The sequence below is a fragment of the Mytilus galloprovincialis genome, chromosome 9, assembly GCF_965363235.1.
Source record: "Mytilus galloprovincialis chromosome 9, xbMytGall1.hap1.1, whole genome shotgun sequence".
NCBI lineage: Eukaryota > Metazoa > Mollusca > Bivalvia > Mytilida > Mytilidae > Mytilus > Mytilus galloprovincialis.
The window spans coordinates 31,209,319-31,227,788 of NC_134846.1; the positions used below are offsets into that span (position 1 = coordinate 31,209,319).

General features: G+C 31.4%; 1 protein-coding gene and 2 long non-coding RNA genes across 4 annotated transcripts in view; 1 reads left to right on the forward strand and 2 right to left on the reverse strand.

Annotated features, from left to right (window-relative positions):
* LOC143044801 (uncharacterized) overlaps window positions 1–18,470 on the reverse strand; it is a 30,255-nt gene continuing 11,785 nt past the window's right edge. The window contains exons 10-11 of the mRNA XM_076216964.1: window positions 1,996–2,023; window positions 1–900 (exon numbers count right to left, since the gene is read on the reverse strand). Coding sequence (XP_076073079.1) covers window positions 581–900; window positions 1,996–2,023 — 348 coding nt within the window. The 3' untranslated portion in view covers window positions 1–580. The remainder of the gene's footprint in view (window positions 901–1,995; window positions 2,024–18,470) is intronic.
* On the reverse strand, window positions 2,890–7,479 carry LOC143044799 (uncharacterized). Its single transcript, XR_012968783.1, has 3 exons — window positions 7,223–7,479; window positions 4,887–5,097; window positions 2,890–3,475 (listed from the first exon to the last, which is right to left on the reverse strand). It is a non-coding gene; the product is annotated as an uncharacterized LOC143044799 (long non-coding RNA).
* LOC143044800 (uncharacterized) lies at window positions 9,175–18,025 on the forward strand. Of its 2 annotated transcripts, none has more exons than XR_012968784.1 (3): window positions 9,175–9,269; window positions 14,997–15,086; window positions 17,886–18,025. It is a non-coding gene; the product is annotated as an uncharacterized LOC143044800 (long non-coding RNA). The 2 variants fall into 2 exon arrangements; XR_012968785.1 differs by lacking the exon at window positions 9,175–9,269 and adding an exon at window positions 13,495–13,530.

The following is an 18,470-nucleotide window of genomic DNA, read 5'->3' on the forward strand; positions in this document are numbered from 1 at the left end:
ATTATACTATAACAAACGACTATTTACAAATGTACGTTAGAAACAACTGGTTTTACAACTTTACCGTATCATTTTCAAATTTTAACCAATTTGAAACACCATCTGTAAGTATATAATTTTTTTTAAGGAAAATGATTTAGATAGCTACATCATATATGAATATCAACGTAATCTAAAAAATTGTTTTATTTCATATGAAAATGAGAAAATTAAACAAATAAATAGTTTTTTGTTTTGATCTATTTATTTAGACTAATATATTGTAATTAAGCAAATGTTCAAGAAATAAACAAAAATGTGTATTGTGACAAATTGAAGTGCACTATTTGTTATGTTATCAAGCTGTATCCTGAAAGCTGATTTCTCAGACAAACTATAAGTACAAAATGTATTATATGATTTACTATAAAAAAAAAACAATCTAATTATACAATTTTTTGCGATGACTTGCTTAAGACAAAGAAAGAAAATAAGCATACAACATTAAACACCTTAAAAATTTACAAAACTAACACACTTCAGATTTTCAAAGGTGTCATAGAGTAACAAAAGTACCAATGTATACTCCTATTGAAAAGTTTTATGTAATATTAGCATGATTAGCGTCTGCGAGCTTTTTTGATAAGTCAAGTAAATATCTGATTCCACCTGCATTTACCCGTTCAAGTGCGAGCATCAAACTATGGATAGTTTTGACCTTTGAATTTTTCTTCCATTTCTTCAAAATATCTTCAACCAAACCAGACAAATCTTTCGGGAAACTAAACAAACTCTGATCAACTTCAGTGAAGCTTAATCCAAGTTCTATTCCCAGCTGCAGTGGACAATTTCCTATTTGGTTTGACAATTCCTTCAGATGTTGATCACTTGGAATGGCTTGGAGATTGATGTCTTCAATTTCTGGTACAAAGAAATACAAATTTAAAGATCTAGATAAATAAGTCGTGTTCTAGTGTAATGATAAACTGTGTTATAGGATTAAAGCAAACTATTCAACCATGTTGTGTTGCAGAGTGAAATAAAAGATTACATCCTCAACCCAAGAACACTATGATTGAATATATCAAATATTTGCTCGCTAAAGTTGGAAATATTTTATGCATATCAAGGTCGAAGAAAAATTACCAACCGATACCAAAGGCTGTTTCTGCAAGATAGGTTGTGATGGACGGCTGGGTGGGTGGGTGGGGGTATTTGGAATGCTGGTTCCTAGCATTAAGTCAATACGAATTGTGATTCTTGCAAGGATTCTGTAATTTGAAGAGAGAATGTTGTACTCACCTGACACAGGTTATCTGATTAACTTTTCAATTTACTTTGATGGGTATTTCAGTACACAAAAAAAAAAAAGATAATAAGAAAGAAACCAAACGGACATCCAAATTTAGCAAATAGCTTAACTAAAGGACGAAGTTATTTCAATATCTCACAAGTCAACCCTTAATGTTTATCCAATATGAAATGATGTATGTAATGAAAATAATTTAAGACACTCAGTTTTAAATAAAATATACACAATTAAGGAAGATACACTGATTTAAGAGAAACGTTTTAAATCTGAATATTGATATTTCTATGTCCCTAGGAGACATTCAAAACATAAGAAATAGGATATGAAATCGGATAATCACATTATTACCTTAAGTCTTAATAAGCATTGTTAAAGATACAAAATTATTTCGAAAAAAACCAATTCGTCGCAAATGCGTCCACATTTGGGTTCAATGACGCCATTGCTATCCAATCCTTAGTTGGTAAAATTGTTAAAATATAAGAATGTCAACAGAGATAATGACGATACACAATCTTAAATTATTAGAATATAAAGAAAGGTTTGAGTCATAAACTTTTGATTACAAGGTAATGTTGTAGTTACATTTTAAATATTAATGAATTATCCTTGTTTACCCATAGCACTTTTAAAAATCTCAATATGAAAACTCATGGTTTTTGTAATCAAAATATATGATTTCCACCCAAAAATGTAATACTTACCGAACAACGTCGTGTTTTCTCTGAAAACCTAAAAAACAATGAAATGATTAAGAATAAAAGGACATGAGGTATATCAGCACACAAGCCGAAATATTCCAAAAGGAACAAGGGAGACGATCAGCAAATATACATTTTTTTCTGTACAAATTCGTGCATTTATAGATTTGACCGTTTCTGTAACAACTATTTGCACCAACTGACAAAGTTTCTGACTTTTGGACAGGCACACTGATATGTGAGTTTAACAACTAGCGTTCAGTGATCTGCATATATTTTATTTACCTTTTTAATCTACAGAATGGAATAAAAGAATGTGATATAAAAATAAATTCAGAAAAGGAACTGTTTTTAGAAATAAATAGATATTACTTTGGTTCTCGACGAAAACACTGGACACTTTAAATTTGCAAAACACTCATTTGCAAATCCGCCGCCGCCTCAAATAAGAGCTACAATGTTATGAATATAACCAAAATGTGCGGAATTACATGGGATTCAATAATTTCATTGGTTTTCTACTGTTACTATTATATTTATTTTTCTATTTGATTTATAAAAACATGGGATTTTCAATATCCCATGGGACAGGGCAAAATTAATTGTAGTCCCATGGGATATTTGTTGTCCCATGGGACACAAAAAATCCCATGGGATTATTATTATCCCATGGGATTTTAATATCCCATGGGACAAAATAAAATCCTATGGGATTCAAATTATAAATATATAGATATAAATATACAGTAATGTGTATGTTACAATGTATTCTATTTGGTATTAAATTGTTAAAAGATGAATCTTTTTAATTGAATATCTTTTTTCTTTGGAAATGTTAATTCAACATATTGTTCTATAACTGTTCAAAACTAAACTTTTAAACAACAAAGTAGATAATGTAAGTATCAATATATGTTTATTTATGAATTATAGAATACTTTCTTGAAACACTATTATTTACCATTTGAAATCAATGAAAAACTCTAATATAAGGCTGAACATACTAGTACTGTAAATTCAGAAATTATTGCGTGCATTTATTATTGGATTTTTGTCATTTAAGACTAATATGAGATTTTAAGATATGAGATCACTTTAATTCATATAAAATATTTCTAAATGAGAGTTTGAATTATTGCGTTTACATCTGTGTTGCAATTTTTGCAAATATAAACCCTCACAACAATTCTTGAATTTACAGTAGCTATTTAAGTAAATCTATTTTTTTCACAATATCTCTCCACACAAAACATTAATAGTTTCTTATCATCCAGCATTGTGTGATCTTATAGTCAACTTTTTGGTCATTCAGCGCACAGAACATTGACATTATTGTGGTTTCAATATCTTTGGTATTTAAAAGAACTTCAAATCATTGACTGAGTGATGAAAATAATAGCTGATCCAACTTTTGTCTTTGAATTTATTCTGGTCTTGTTTCTATGTTTTCTCCATTTATTCTAGATGATGAATTTCAATCCTTCTGAAAAAGAACCAATAAAATCTGAAGTATTATATAAAATTTTTTGCATACATGTAGCAATAATATGATTTTTAATAAAAATAGCTATGCGGTATGGATTTTACTGATTGTTAAAGGTTGTCCAATGTCATCAGTTGCTAACCTCTTACATCCTTTGGTCTCTGATGGAGAGTTGTCAAATTAGCAATATACCACATCTTCCTATTCTAATACTACGGGTATATAATAATCAATTAATTTATTCTTCTTTATAACGTTTGGGTATTTTCCCAAGTTATTTATATCATATATAAAGATCAATGTTAAAACTTTAGGCAATTATAATAACATATTCCATTATTCACTAGAATTTCAATATATTATACAAAATGCAGACAACAGAAACAATGTATCTTTAAGCTTTTGAAGTTCTGACAGAGTTCAATTTGTGTTTTATTTCAATGTAAAAATACCTTGAAATCTTCGGACATATTGGAAATTATCATGATATAACATTGATACAAAAAAATATATTGTTTCATACTTATTTTTTGTGTTGTTGGCTTGCTGTCTCATTTTACAGTTATACATACATCAATAATCTTCTTCTTTATTAAAAGTAAATATGGGATATTTTTATTTTTATAATCTGAAAACATTATATTTCTATCGAATAACTTATTACCAAGTTCACAAACACCAACGTGTTTGTCAGATACTAATTTTAAGACATGTATAAATGTTTCAGACCATATAAGTATTTGGACCGTACGTTTATGGTCCGAAACATATAAGTATACTCTTACAGTCCGACCATATGCATACAATCAGACCATTTGAGTATACCCGGTACTTGTACTGTCTAATGAGGCCCCTCATGGGGGGGGGGTCCTAGTAATCACATAATCACCATTTTTTTGCCAATATAATCACATAATCATTAAATATTTGCTTATCTTTAGTAATCAAATAATCATAAACTAAAAATACAGTCCTAGGTAATCAAATAATCATGAAATATTTGGCTTAATAATCAAATAATCATTAAAAAAACGGCCAAGTAATCACATAATCAAAAACCCCATGAGGGCCCTCTCTAATACCAGAGCTCAACCAAACATGTATTTTTATTTCTACTGCAATTAAACTTTTTGTATTAATCTATTAAAGATTTCAGTTATGTTGATCTGTAATGTATTAAAATTGGGCAGACTGTACGCGTAGTCTAAATACTCATAAGTTCTGGAACATAAACATGATTAACAAGCATTCGACAGGATGTCATGCTAAAATCCCTTAATATTAGTACTAAATTTTGAGTATATATATGTAAATCCACAGGCTACTTACTGAAATTAAAGAGGATACAATTTAGAGGAAGGACTGGACAGATGAATGCACAAACACTATTAAAACAGAGCATAAAACTTACCAAAAACAAGATGTTTTACATTTATCCTTCAGAAGCAGGAAAATTGAAAGTTTTTTTTTCTTTCTCTGCTGTCCATGGTATAAAGTTTAAATTCATTCATGCAAAATATGAAAATCTGCAAAAGTAGGACCTTGAACCTCAGCTTATCCACATTTTGACTTTTGAGCTGCATATTTTTTTTTCTTTTCATCTTGCTGACAATCTACATGATCTAAACATAAAAAAAGGATAAAAACATAATTCTAGATTAACTTTGTGTTTTTATTTTTGTTGATACAAACAATTTTTCCCAGCTTAAAAGGAAAACATCATCACAAAAAAGGAGGTCATACTAACCTCCTAAATATTTAAACAAACCAAAATAATTACTTGATTAAGATCTTGTCATAAATTAATACATGTAGCATTGATACTCTTATTTTTGAAGACCATATATATATATATATGTCTTTTGCATGCTTATATTCCTTTGTACAACAGTATGCATATTAAGATTGATTCCGAGGACTTAAATGTTAAATTAGCATTCATGATTAATTTTACAGTTTCTCAGCTCCATGTGTACAATATGAGAGTATCTTGCAATACTGTATATTCTGATATTCAGAACATATTGTGAGGTTTTTATTAATGCAAATGAGAGCTGTATATCATTCTCATTTCTGAGACATATTTATGAGCTGAAGACCAGTGCCAAAATTTCCTCACTGCATTGAAGACCCATAGTTGACCTTCGTTCGTTGTCTGCTCTTTGGTTGTCACTTGTGTTGTTGTCTCTTTGACAAATTCCCAGTTTCTACTTCCCATTTTATAACATGTATGCAGATTTTTCGTAAATTACAATAATCAATCACGCAATTCTGTCCATTATTTATTTGTTATTGAAAATAAGCAAAAATAAATGCACACAAAATTAAACATTGTTAATAAAGGCTTTTTTTTAAATTCAAAACAGTTGCCTACACCGTTAATTTCCTTGTTTGATTTATTTCATATTTTTAAAGCCTTAATAGCTAGCTAGATGGTATGCCTGGATGGATTCAGCCATTTTATAAAGGGGGTTCCCTGTTCCCAACCCAAGATTTAGGAGGGGTGGTTCCAACTATATGTTCCCATTCAAATGCATTGAGTGTCCAAAAAAAGGAGGGGTTCCAAGTTGAACTACCAACCCCTAGAATCCTCCCCCTGTGATCCGGAATTTTTTTTCACTTAACCACTGGGGATCTCAACCATTTAAAAGTTTTTCAAACATGTGAGGGTGGGGGTGACCCCCCATTGACTCTCCCTATATTTCATTTGATGTGTTTTATTGTTCCATACAAGAATATATATGGTTTAGGGGTGGGGATCTAAACCGTTTACAAGATAATAGCACATTCTCAAATTGAACGGGACGGGGTGACCCTCAGGGACTTCCTTTTAATTTTAATTGATTTGTTCTATTGTCCCATTCAAGAATATATATGCTTTAGGGGTGGGGATCTGGACCGTTTACAAGATAATAGCACATTCTCAAATTGAACGGGGATGGGTGACCCCCAGGGACTAACCTTTAATTTTAATTGATTTGTTTTATAGTCCCATTCAAGAATATATATTGTTTAGGGGTGGGGATCTAAACCGTTTACAAGATAATAGCACATTCTCAAATTGAATGGGGTGGGGTGACCCCCCAGGGACTTCCCTTTAATTTTAATTGATTCGTTTTATTTTCCCATTCAAGAATATATATGGTTTAGGGGTGGGGATCTAAACCGTTTACAAGATAATAGCATATTCTCAAATTGAAGGGGTGGGAATTACCCCCGAGGGACTCACCCTCCCTTCTTTCTTCCTCAAAAATACCTGATCACCACCCACCCCCCTTTTCCTCATTTCAATCACCCTGATATGATCTGATAGTTTTATCACTTACAATAGGAATTGGTTTAAATTCCCCAATTAATTCTAGTCGGTCAAATATATGAATAAATTGATTTAAATTTCATTTTTGATAAAGAAGGACAAAAGTTTTCTATCGTTAATAGAACTTGATAGTTACTAAGGCAGCAACCATTTGATTTTCTGGGGGGGGGGGGGGGGGGGGCTATGGTTTTTTTTTCTGGACAAATTTTTTTTTTCGCGGCGAAAAACAATCTATTTTTTTTGCGACAAGTCGAAAACTATTTTTTTCTTTCAATTTTAGCATTACATATATAGTGGCAGCTGAGGGTGAAACAAACATTTTTTTTTTCTCAGGATCAAAAACAAATTATTTTTTTCTCCAAAAACTGGAAACAAACTTTTTTTTCCAAAAAAAACCATAGCCTTCTTAATTAATATTTTCAAATACTGACGGCAAGTGTTGTAATGTATCAGTGTCTTATTTGAGACCAACGTGCTATTTACATGTGCGATCGAAAATGCAGGGGAAGGAAACTTGTCAATTGTGTTTATTTTTAATCCAAAATAAAATAAGCCGCCGTAAAATTAATCTTGGGTAAATTCCTCAAATTGATGCAAGAGGCTTCTTTTTTTTTAAGCTATATTTTTAATGACTTACACTTTTTACCATTATTCTCTTTCTTTCACTATTCTTTATTCCTTTTTTCTTTGCCCGTTATTCTCTATCTCAGAGTTCTCTATACCCTCTTATGATCTCTTATGTGGACTTTCGGTGGTTTATTTTTTTAGTTCTGTGATAAGTCAATATTTCATGCAGGTTCATGAAATAATGGTTTTATGCATATCAGCCAAGATTTTGCGTGGAATTTTAATAAACAATTCAACACCACATGTTATGTGAATTTGATTAAAATCGATGAACATGAATTTGACAGCTAGTGACCCTTTTACAGGTAAAATTCAATTAACAAATTCTGACCTACTGGCATTCAACACCAACTTACCTACTTGCTGTATATTGATAAATGTGATTGTAGGTCAATACCTCAACATCGTGAATACGCCATGTGAGGTGTTGGTTATGTGTGCTACGGGGTCACTGGTGGCGCCTTCAAAACAGAAGAAAAAAAACCAATTAAAAAAGTGTGGAATTTTGTTGTTGAAAGTTTAAGTTGTAAATTCCTGAAAAATGTACTTAATTCCGTTCAACTGCTAACATGTAAGTTCGATACGAAAATAGGATAAAAAGCATCCGAAAAATTTGTGATCAGTAATTGAAGAGCAATGGGTAAAAAAAAACTGAAGAAGAAAAGTAAAAAGTAAAAGAAAGTCGTTGAATTAATTATTTTACAATTGTTTAAATATATGAGAGAATGTTTTAGGCAAATTGTCTTTATTTACAAATAAATGTATTTAAGTTCAGGAAATGATTTATTCTTCTGGCGGCTTCAAATATTTTTTTATCAATAACTTATACACAAGGAGACATTTTTTTACTTTTGACAGCATGAACCGCAGTTAATTAGCAAACACAAATTAAGACACAAAATCGTTTACAAATAAATTTTATAGAAGGAAAAGGGGGGGGGGGGGGGTAATACGCTCACATACTTCTAAAAAGATTTGCATATGAAAGCTGTCTAAAGATAATTTTAAATTATTTCGGGAGTTTTGAAAAAAGAATATATATATAGAAATTAATTTTCGACGTCTATACTGTTACAAAAAAAGGTGATTCTTTTTAAAGATTTGGTACTTCAGTTTCGACTCAAAATTTCTTTTTGAATTGTTAGATGGCAAACTATTTAGGATAAGATTGTATCTGTTCTTTAAGTATTTATGGTGATATTGGCGACAAGTTTCATTATATTATAGCAAGGGCTTGTATAATGATGGAAAATTGTATGTTGCAAAAGGAAAATAATATAAAGTAAACTTAGAGAAATAAACTTATAAATAAAATAAAATTGAATTATATTGCATTGATTAAGATCTAAGACAAAGTAGGTGACGTAAGATTAAGTTATAAATAGTTTCGTCTTTTTGTAAATAACATATAGTTAATCTCAATTCTAGAGGTCTTTTGATCATAGCTATTAATCTGACTTTGAGAAATAAATTAAATAAACTGTCATCTTTTAAAAGAATAAAAATGTTTGTAATTTGCCGTAGGAAAATACCCCTAAAGTGTTTCTATTGTTCACTTAATAATTCTGTTAAGTAAGTAAAGATTTTGATAATCCTTTAATTGATTTTACATAACTAAATACAATATATGTCAATCAAATAAATCTATAACATAAAAAGAGAATAGTTGACCAATAAAAAGTTACTTTAGAAAATTCAAAATTGACGCTAAAATTTCATAGGTGAATAAAATAATTCCAATCAGCACGTGAAAAAGGGAAGACCGCAACCTCCCAACATCACATATCACACTTAAATGTAGATAGCTGTTTGGAATAAATAATTGAAACATCATTGTATTTTATTCACCAGGTATGTAAATTGTTAAAGTATAAACTATTTCAAATAAATTTTAAAGTAAGAATTTATCTTCTGATCTAATAACTTAGTTTCGTATTTAAAACTTAACTTAAATTCATAAAAGATTTTCATTAACATAAAAAAGTTTACTATTTAGATCACATATCACACTTAAATGTAGATAGCTGTTTGGAATAAATAATTGAAACATCATTGTATTTTATTCACCAGCGCCAGGCCTCGAAAGGAGAAAGTGTCCGGGATGAGGGACACGCCAGTAGAAGGTATTACATAGACCTGAATATGAGCGAGCTAGTATTCCCCAGATTCTCCGAAAGAAGTTAGAATCCCCGTATAGATAAAAGCGAGCGAGAATAGTCCCCAAGTGAAAGATGCCAGTCCCCCAATATATAACTTTATAATCGTTTTGGAGGGAAAGGGGAGACAACCCGACAGAGAAGCGATTCTTCCCCCTTTTCCTGCATTACACTTGTACAAGTTTTTTATTAAAGAATTTCAGCAATATAAATAGACGAAAGTAGGCAAACAATTATTAAGATCTCCAAGCGGGCCAAATTGTACATCGAAAAAGATCTATATTTCTAAACGTTTTTAAATGATATAACTTGAATAGAAAATTTCCCAACTATGTGAAGATTCTTTATATTTCTAAACGTCTTCGATTATTACATACCAAAGAAAAATTTATTTAGCATATTCATATAATTTTATATTTTTTTCCAAGTAAACTTTTTTTTGTAAAGTTTACTTCTATGTGTTTATAGCCATCAACAGAGACACATTCTTTGTCATCACCAATCAGCCCTAATCATTAAAGATCAATTGACAAAATTCAAATGATGATTGGTATTGAACATGTTGAAAATGATCATCGGTCATCCGTGACGTATTCTAAAATCCTAAATAACGGCGCATGTCGATAGATAGATAGTTTATTAATTATCGTCTCGCCATTTAAATTTCACCAAGGGGTTGAAGCAATGAAGGACTTTATAAAACCAAGGATGTGTATAGTTACTATACAAATCCTTGATAAAACCAGAGACATATAATACAATTATATTATATGTCTCTGATAAAACTATGTACATGTACTTATTAATATTTCTATAACAAATTATAAAAACGTTTAGATCATCGATTTATAAATGTCTCTTTTTGCCTAAAATATATTTGCAGGTTTTGGCATTTTTGTAAATAACATTAATATTTTGGCATCCCAATGCAAAACACAGGTGACAGCCGATTCAAACTTAAATAACTTCTTGAAAGTTGGTTTTATTTTATCAGAGACATATAATACATGTATTATATGTCTCAATACATGTATTTATGTCTCAAATTTTATCAAAACAAAAATTACAAGATTATGAAATAAGTTATGAATCGAATGAATACCCTCAACACTAAAATACATGTCCTAAGTGACTTTTTATGTCTTGCGTGCACCGAGGAGATCCTTAACTGTTTTTAGACGTACCATTATTATCTATGCATATATTTGAAGCATTTTGTACATTATAGGTATTTATATGTGTGCATCAGACAAAATGACTTCCCAATTAGCAGAGGCGGATTTAGGTTTTTTTCCAGCCCCACCCCACACACTAATCTTGGAAAATGGGAGATTATATAGGGAATCACTGAAGCATGACTGGCAGGGACCCCCTCTTAGGCAGTCAATGGGTCCCCACTTATGAAAATTTCTGGATCAACCACTGCTTAGTTCTAGTTATCTAAGGTCCTAGTGTGAAATATAACCAATAGGAATAGGTCTTTTTAAACACTTTTACATAGGCCTACATGTATACGTTTTGTCAAGGGTTGGTTCATTACCGACCGTGCAAGGGCTGTATAGCCAGTCAAGGTCGTTAAAAACTTCCATTTGTTGATTCACGCAATCTTGAAATAATGATTACTCAATGCGCAGTTACTAGTTACTGAAGTTGATATTAGCTCCTTTTCTTCTTTATTTCATATAATTGATTTTTTGATTTTTTTTTCTTCGAAAAATTTGTGGTGTTGAAATAGGGAATAGACACAGATACCTAAGCACATTTAACAAAAGAAATTTTGTGTAATGTCATCAATCTGTATTACACGTAGACAGGATGTTCTCTAGAAACTTTACGTTATACACACCGGAGAGTACACGCACTGTCGTAATGGAAAATTGCTGTATGTTATAATTACCTGTAATCAGCTTTGCAACAAATCAGTTGACTGACCATGTCATTACAGTTCAAACAGATTTCCCTCAAATATATATATATATATATATATCAGGGGCGGATCCAGGATTTCAGATTAGGGGGGCGCAAAGTTTTATATGTTCGCCGAGCGGAGCGATGCGAAATTTTTTTGAGGTAAATTATTTAGATATTCTTCTAAAGGGATGCAATGTAGGTATTTCGAACTATTGTGAGGTAAAATTAGCGAGAAATTAAAGTTTCAAGCAGAAACCGCCTAAATTCCGTCCTTTTAACAATCACCAGTGACTGACTTATAACGGATGGACGGACAGATGTAAAACAATATGTTCCTGTCCCGCGAAGAACTTCAAGTTATGATGGCAAGGTCTCCTACAAATTAGAAAAATCTACAACAATCTTCTAACACCCCTAACTTACGCACTAAGAGATTCATATTGCATATATGAGTTTATAAAGCTTCAGTTATAAAGCTGCAGCCCAAAAAACAGAATCTGAAGATCATGTGAACATTTTATTTTGATTCTGTGTTCCTATGCAAACCAATCTAAAATCAAGACACCAGCACTTATTGTAAAATGATCTATATATATAGCAATATCAGGTAATAAATATCTCAACTAATCATTTCAAGACATGGTGCTGGTAGTTGTGACAAAAAGAAAAAAAAGAAACATCACAAAAATAAATAACCCTTGTTTGCACATCGTCAATGTGTCCCCGATTGTACATGGTTTCAATAATGTGAAATGAAACCGGTTCACTAAAGAATTACTTTAACACTCCATAACACCAGCCCCGACAAACTTGGTAAAGACATGGAAATGTGAGGAGTTGACAGATAGACGGGCGGACTGACGGAAGCAAGGTGAGACGAGACAGATCACAATTAACAGCTCACCTGACCAATACTAGTATTAGATTTCACAAACGGAAATACAATGTAACAATTGTTTGTACTATAACTGCTACAAACCTATTTTATTTGTCATCAAACGCAGCTCCGCGTTTGACACCTTCCTTTTAAGTATATAATATTAATAGAACTTAAATAAATCGTAGGTCAGTTGATTGATAATCACGTTGATTCTGTTAAACTGACTATTGTATATACTTTCAATTAAAAAAGATGGAATGGACTCTTCTGATACTTAAATAAGAAGACAACCCATGCTTTGCAAATTTTAGGAGGGGGCGCACGCCCGCCACGCCCCCGCCTAAATCCGCCCCTGTATATATTCATTTTTATATCTTTAAAATTTAAAACTTTAAAAAGTACACTTTGACAAAATTATGAAATATAACGAATTGAACAATTTAAAATAGTATTTTAACAAAGTTCAAGATATATAATTTTACAACGATCCTAAAAATATCCAAACAAACGATAAATCTAACGATATGAACCTACGCAGTTTTATATTATAAGACTGACCTAGGACTGACACACACCAGTTAGCTAACTCAGTGTGCTGGGTGAGGTGTTGGAACTTGATATACATGTATCATTAAGTTACAGTTCTGTTAAGATTTGACTGCCTTTTTACAGGGAATTTCTATTCTTACAGTTAGTATATACTGTTCCTGGCTTAAAATGATTCTGAGAATCTCTGCTCAGCAACTGGTGCGAAATTAGCATTTTTTTTCACGTGATTTAATTCAAATATCTTGTAGCAGTAAAAAACACAAATTAATGTATTTTTTCAAATAGCTTTATTCAGCTTTAAATAATTATAGCGAAAAACAGCGAACATGGGAAAATGAAATGTTTTTAGTAGCCTCATTATTAAATCTCCCGGTGAGTGTGATCAAATAAAGAGGTTCTCCGACTCCGTAATACTTGGAAAATCTTATCTGATTCAGGATCAATTCATCGATTACACTCCCCTATCACCAGTGATTCTTTGTTTTTAGCTGACATTCTGAAAAAAAGGTGAGTAAGTGTTGACTCGCAATATGCATGATTAATAACAGATATCGACTCGTTACCAGGACTACGTACTGCAAAAAAAAATTATTCAGTTTACTGATTTAGATGGAAGGTAAACGGACAGAAAGTCGCAGGACAAAAAGTCACAGGACATGAAGTCACAAATTTGATAGGACAAAAAGTCGCAAACAAATTGTTGACAATTGGTTTGAATATATATGAAAAAGATCTTGAAATATTTTCTTTTTATTACATATATTCATTTTTAATTTAAGGAAATTGCTCATAGAGCTTGATAAACACGATAAATGGAAATGTATTAGATTTTAATCTTGCAAAGGATATATTTATGGGGCCATATTTATTGGCAAATTGAAGCCATTTAAGTACCAAGCCACTTTGAAATTTTGTTTTCATAACAATTATTTGATTATTATTGATATTTATTGAATAAATTTTAATTACTAAGTTGCTTCTCAAATAAAACTTCAAGAAAAATACAAAAAAAGGTGTTTTCTTGTTCAAAGAAAAATAATCTCTAAACTGAATTGTGACTTTTTGTCTGTGACTTGTTGACCGTGACTTTTTGTCCTGTGACTTTTTGTCCTGTGACTTTCTGTCCTACATTCAGATTGAATAGGGGTTTGGTTGATCCTGTCTCCCTCTATCTGAGACTACTATCTCAGTGATGAACTTAATGTTTTATGTATTGTGCTTGTCATATATATATATGTTGGATAAAAGCTCTAGAGCTTATGTTGTATTGTATGTATAACCAACTTTAAATAAATCTTTTTTGTTAGCCCATAACAACTAACAAGTAAGATTTAGGTTTCTTCTTTTTGTAATACAAACAATTATTACACCTTGAAAGGATTTTTTTTACTATGACGGCGTCCAAGAAAAAAGTTGAAATAGCTAGACACTAACTTTATATTGGACCCTAGTAGCTTTATATGTGCTTGTGGTTGCAAATGTAAATGCATGGATGCCTGCTACACTGTAGAATACATAACAAGGAAGCTTTGCTTTGCTCTTCATGGAGTACGAACTCGTCTTCATAATTAAAAACCTTCCGCCAAGCAAGCGTAAGGGTCTTTGACAGTAACCAACACTTATCTCACGAGGCGTACCTAGTATGTCTTTTTAGGTATATATATATATGAACATTTATTCGTCATTGTGCAAAGTGCTCCTTTGAAGGAGGGATTTTCTAAACCAGAACAGAACAGAATAGCCATGCAAGACTTTATTATCATTTGGACTAATATTATGGCACATTTTGTCTTACCACAGGGATTTTTTCTTGGTTTTGTCATTTTATCAGATATTATAAGCATAGGTCTACTTGTTGTACGAAATGAATGCAAGGTGTCATTTAAAAAAAGAAGATATCTGTTTGCCAAGGTTAATTTTACTAAGACCTCATTTTCATAAAACAATGATAATATTAAACAGCAAGAATGAGAATCAAGTCAAAGTTATATACAAATGAGGCAAAATTTTCAGTTGCCTACTTTTTATGTATTAGTAGTTATTTTTGTCATTAAATGATATTGTTTACCCTTTTATGTGTAGGGCAAGAATATTAAAGATATAAAAGGGAAACTATAAACAGAAGAAATTATCAACAAAAATAGATTTACAAAGGTCAACAAAGCCTAAATGGTAAGTCCACTGTTGAAAAAAGTTTTAGCCCTTGAGTAATGATTAAATATTTATTAAAATAAGATGTGGTACGATAAATGAGAAAACTATCCATCAGAGTTCAATTAAGTGGATGTAAGCATTGTAATTACTTATTAGAGGCCAATGATGACCTGTTAGTAATGAAAAAAACTCATATCCTATACATGATATAGTAATCTATAAAAGACAACGCTAACAAAAAATGAAACAAAGCATCAATTCAAACTTCAAATATACCAGACTAATTTATAAAAAAACAAAATATTATGAAAAACAAAAATGACGGATATGAACCAATATCAACCACTGAACTATGTACAAGCTCCTGATATTGGACAGGCATTATATGGCTGGGTTGATATAAAAATAAGCAGTATGATTTCAAATAAGACTTTTCTCCAATAGAGATAAAATGACATTTAACAATGTTTAAGGAAGCTCGAGGGTATAAAAATTTCAGAATTTTTTTTTTTTTTCATAACTAATTTTATTTATAACTTTATTAGTTTTTACTTTTTCATATGGTACAGAAATCATTCTAAAAATTCAAGTCGTTTTGGCCCCCGACAACTTTTAAAATGTATATATCATTGAAAAAGCTCCAAATTATCTCCCTTTGGTGCAGAAATGCCATTTTTTGGCATGAGAATTGTAATATCTTTTTTAGCTCATCAGTGACCTATATTTTTTATTATCATTTTCAACTAACTTTACTTCAACTAAACTATTGTAAAATTTAAGCGATTTCTGTAATTAAGTTCTTTTTTCATTTCAAAATTACCTCTATTTCTCCTATTAGTTAAACAGAAAAAAAGTACATTTACAAAAATGTATATATATGCTTCTTTCAAAGGCGGATTGTGAGTGTGATTGAATGGTGTCCCCATTTTTAGCTCACCTGGCCCAAAGGGCCAAGTGAGCTTTTCTCATCATTTGGCGTCCGTCGTCGTCCGTCGTCGTTAACTTTTACAAAAATCTTCTCCTCTGAAACTACTGGGCCAAATTGAACCAAACTTGACCACAATCATCATTGGGGTATCTTGTTTAAAAAATGTGTGGCGTGACCCGGTCAACCAACCAAGATGGCCGCCTCGGCTAAAAATAGAACATAGGGGTAAAATGCAGTTTTTGGCTTATAACTCAAAAACCAAAGCATTTAGAGCAAATCTGACAGGGGTAAAAATGTTTATCGGGTCAAGATCTATCTGCCCTGAAATTTTCAGATGAATCGGTCAATCGGTTGTTGGGTTGCTGCCCCTGAATTGGAAATTTTGAGGAAATTTTGCTGTTTTTGGTTATTATCTTGAATATTATTATAGATAGAGATAAACTGTAAACAGCAATAATGTTCAGCAAAGTAAGATCTATAAATAAGTCAACATGACAAAAATGGTCAGTTGACCCGTTTAGGAGTTATTGCCCTTTATACTCAATTTTTAACCATTTTTCGTAAATTAAAGTAATCTTTTACAAAAATCTTCTCCTCTGAAACTACTGGGCCAAATTAATCCAAACTTGGCCACAATCATCTTTGGGGTATCTTGTTTAAAAAATGTGTGGCGTGACCTGGTTAACCAACCAAGATGGCCGCCACGGCTAAAAATAGAACATAGGGGTAAAATGCAGTTTTTGGCTTATAACTATGAAACCAAAGCATTAAGAGCAAATCTGACAAGAAGTAAAATTGTTAATCGAGTCAATATCTATCTGCCCTGAATTTTTCAGATGAATTGGACAACTGGTTGTTGGGTTGCTGCCCTCCAATTGGTAATTTTTAAAGAAGTTTTGCCGTTTTTGGTTATCTTGAATACTATTATAGATAGCGATAAACTGTAAACAGCAATAATGTTCAGCAAAGTAAGATCTACAAATAAGTCAACATGACCTAAATGGTCAATTGACCCCGTAAGGAGTTATTGCCCTTTATAGTCAATTTTTAACAATTTTCATTAATTTGGTAAATTTATGTAAATTTTTACCAAATATAGTTCTCTGTTACTAATGGGCAAAGTTCATTATAGATATAATTGTAAGAAGCAAAATTGTTCAGTAAAGTAAGAACTTCAAACACATTACCATCACCAAAATACAATTTTGTCATGAATCCATTTGTGTCCTTTGTTTAATATGCACATAGACCAAGGTGAGTGACACAGGCTCTTTAGAGCCTTTTGTTTTAATTTAATTTTTCTATTTTTCTATAAAGTGTAAGATAAAGTTCATTTATAGAAAAATATAGCGTAACCCTATATTAAATGTATTAAGAAAAAAAATTGATTGAAACCTGTGAGCCCCCTTAATTTAACAAAAATAGTTCACTGTACAGCCTTTGACAATGAGCAAACGCTACATGTATACCGGACAGTGGGTTTAATAACAGCACAACATTTGAACAAATTGTAAAAATTTGTTGCAATGGGCTTAACTCAAAAGACTGCAACAAGGAACCAAACAATAACCAGTAATATGTAAATTCAGGCGCGGATCCAGAGGGGGGGTTCCGGGGGTTGGAACTCCCCTTTTTTTTAAACGATCAATGCATTTGAATGGGGACATATAATTGGAACCCCCCCTTTGTCCTGGGTTAGGAACCCCCCCCCCCCCTTTTAAAATGTCTGGATCCGGCCCTGAAATCATAGACACAAAGCACTGAAATAAGAGTACTAACAATAGATATTTAAATGAAAGTTTATTAAAATGTTCATAAACATGATAAAATAGTCATTTTATTGCTGTATTTCTTTTCACTGATAATTTTTGAGTTTTGTGTATTTGTAGGTCAGACATCTCGGTTTTCATGGTCATCATTCAACAGATCAATACTGAACAGAAAACTTGGAAGATGATATTTTTCTCAACAGTGCGACTTATTTTATTAATTTGAAATGGAATGTTTTTTTCTACATTAAATAGAAAAAGGAAATTTCAACATAATGTCAGACTATAAACAAAAAGGAGTCATATCATCACGATCATAGATGCTCAAGAACTTGATCATGTAAATGCAACAATGTAATTATCAATTGAAAGAAGGAACGAATGAAAAAAATATTAGTATGTTGTTGTCCAAATAAACCTACTTTGTCTTCTCATTTGAATCGCTCCATCCAATAAAGATGTACCGAGGAGGATCTTTGAAGAACAGATTGAAAAATGTTTTGTCTAAGAATTGCAGGAATATTCTAGTGGATGAAATAATTTATTGACTTGACTCTTATATAGTGGACTAAATAATTGTACATAGCAAGCAGCGAAAAAGAAAACTAAAACTTTAACACAAAAAGTGTTTAAATTATAAATTTGCAAATATAAGCATAATATTATGTACACCACAAAGGTATATAATTCAAATTGTTTGCATAT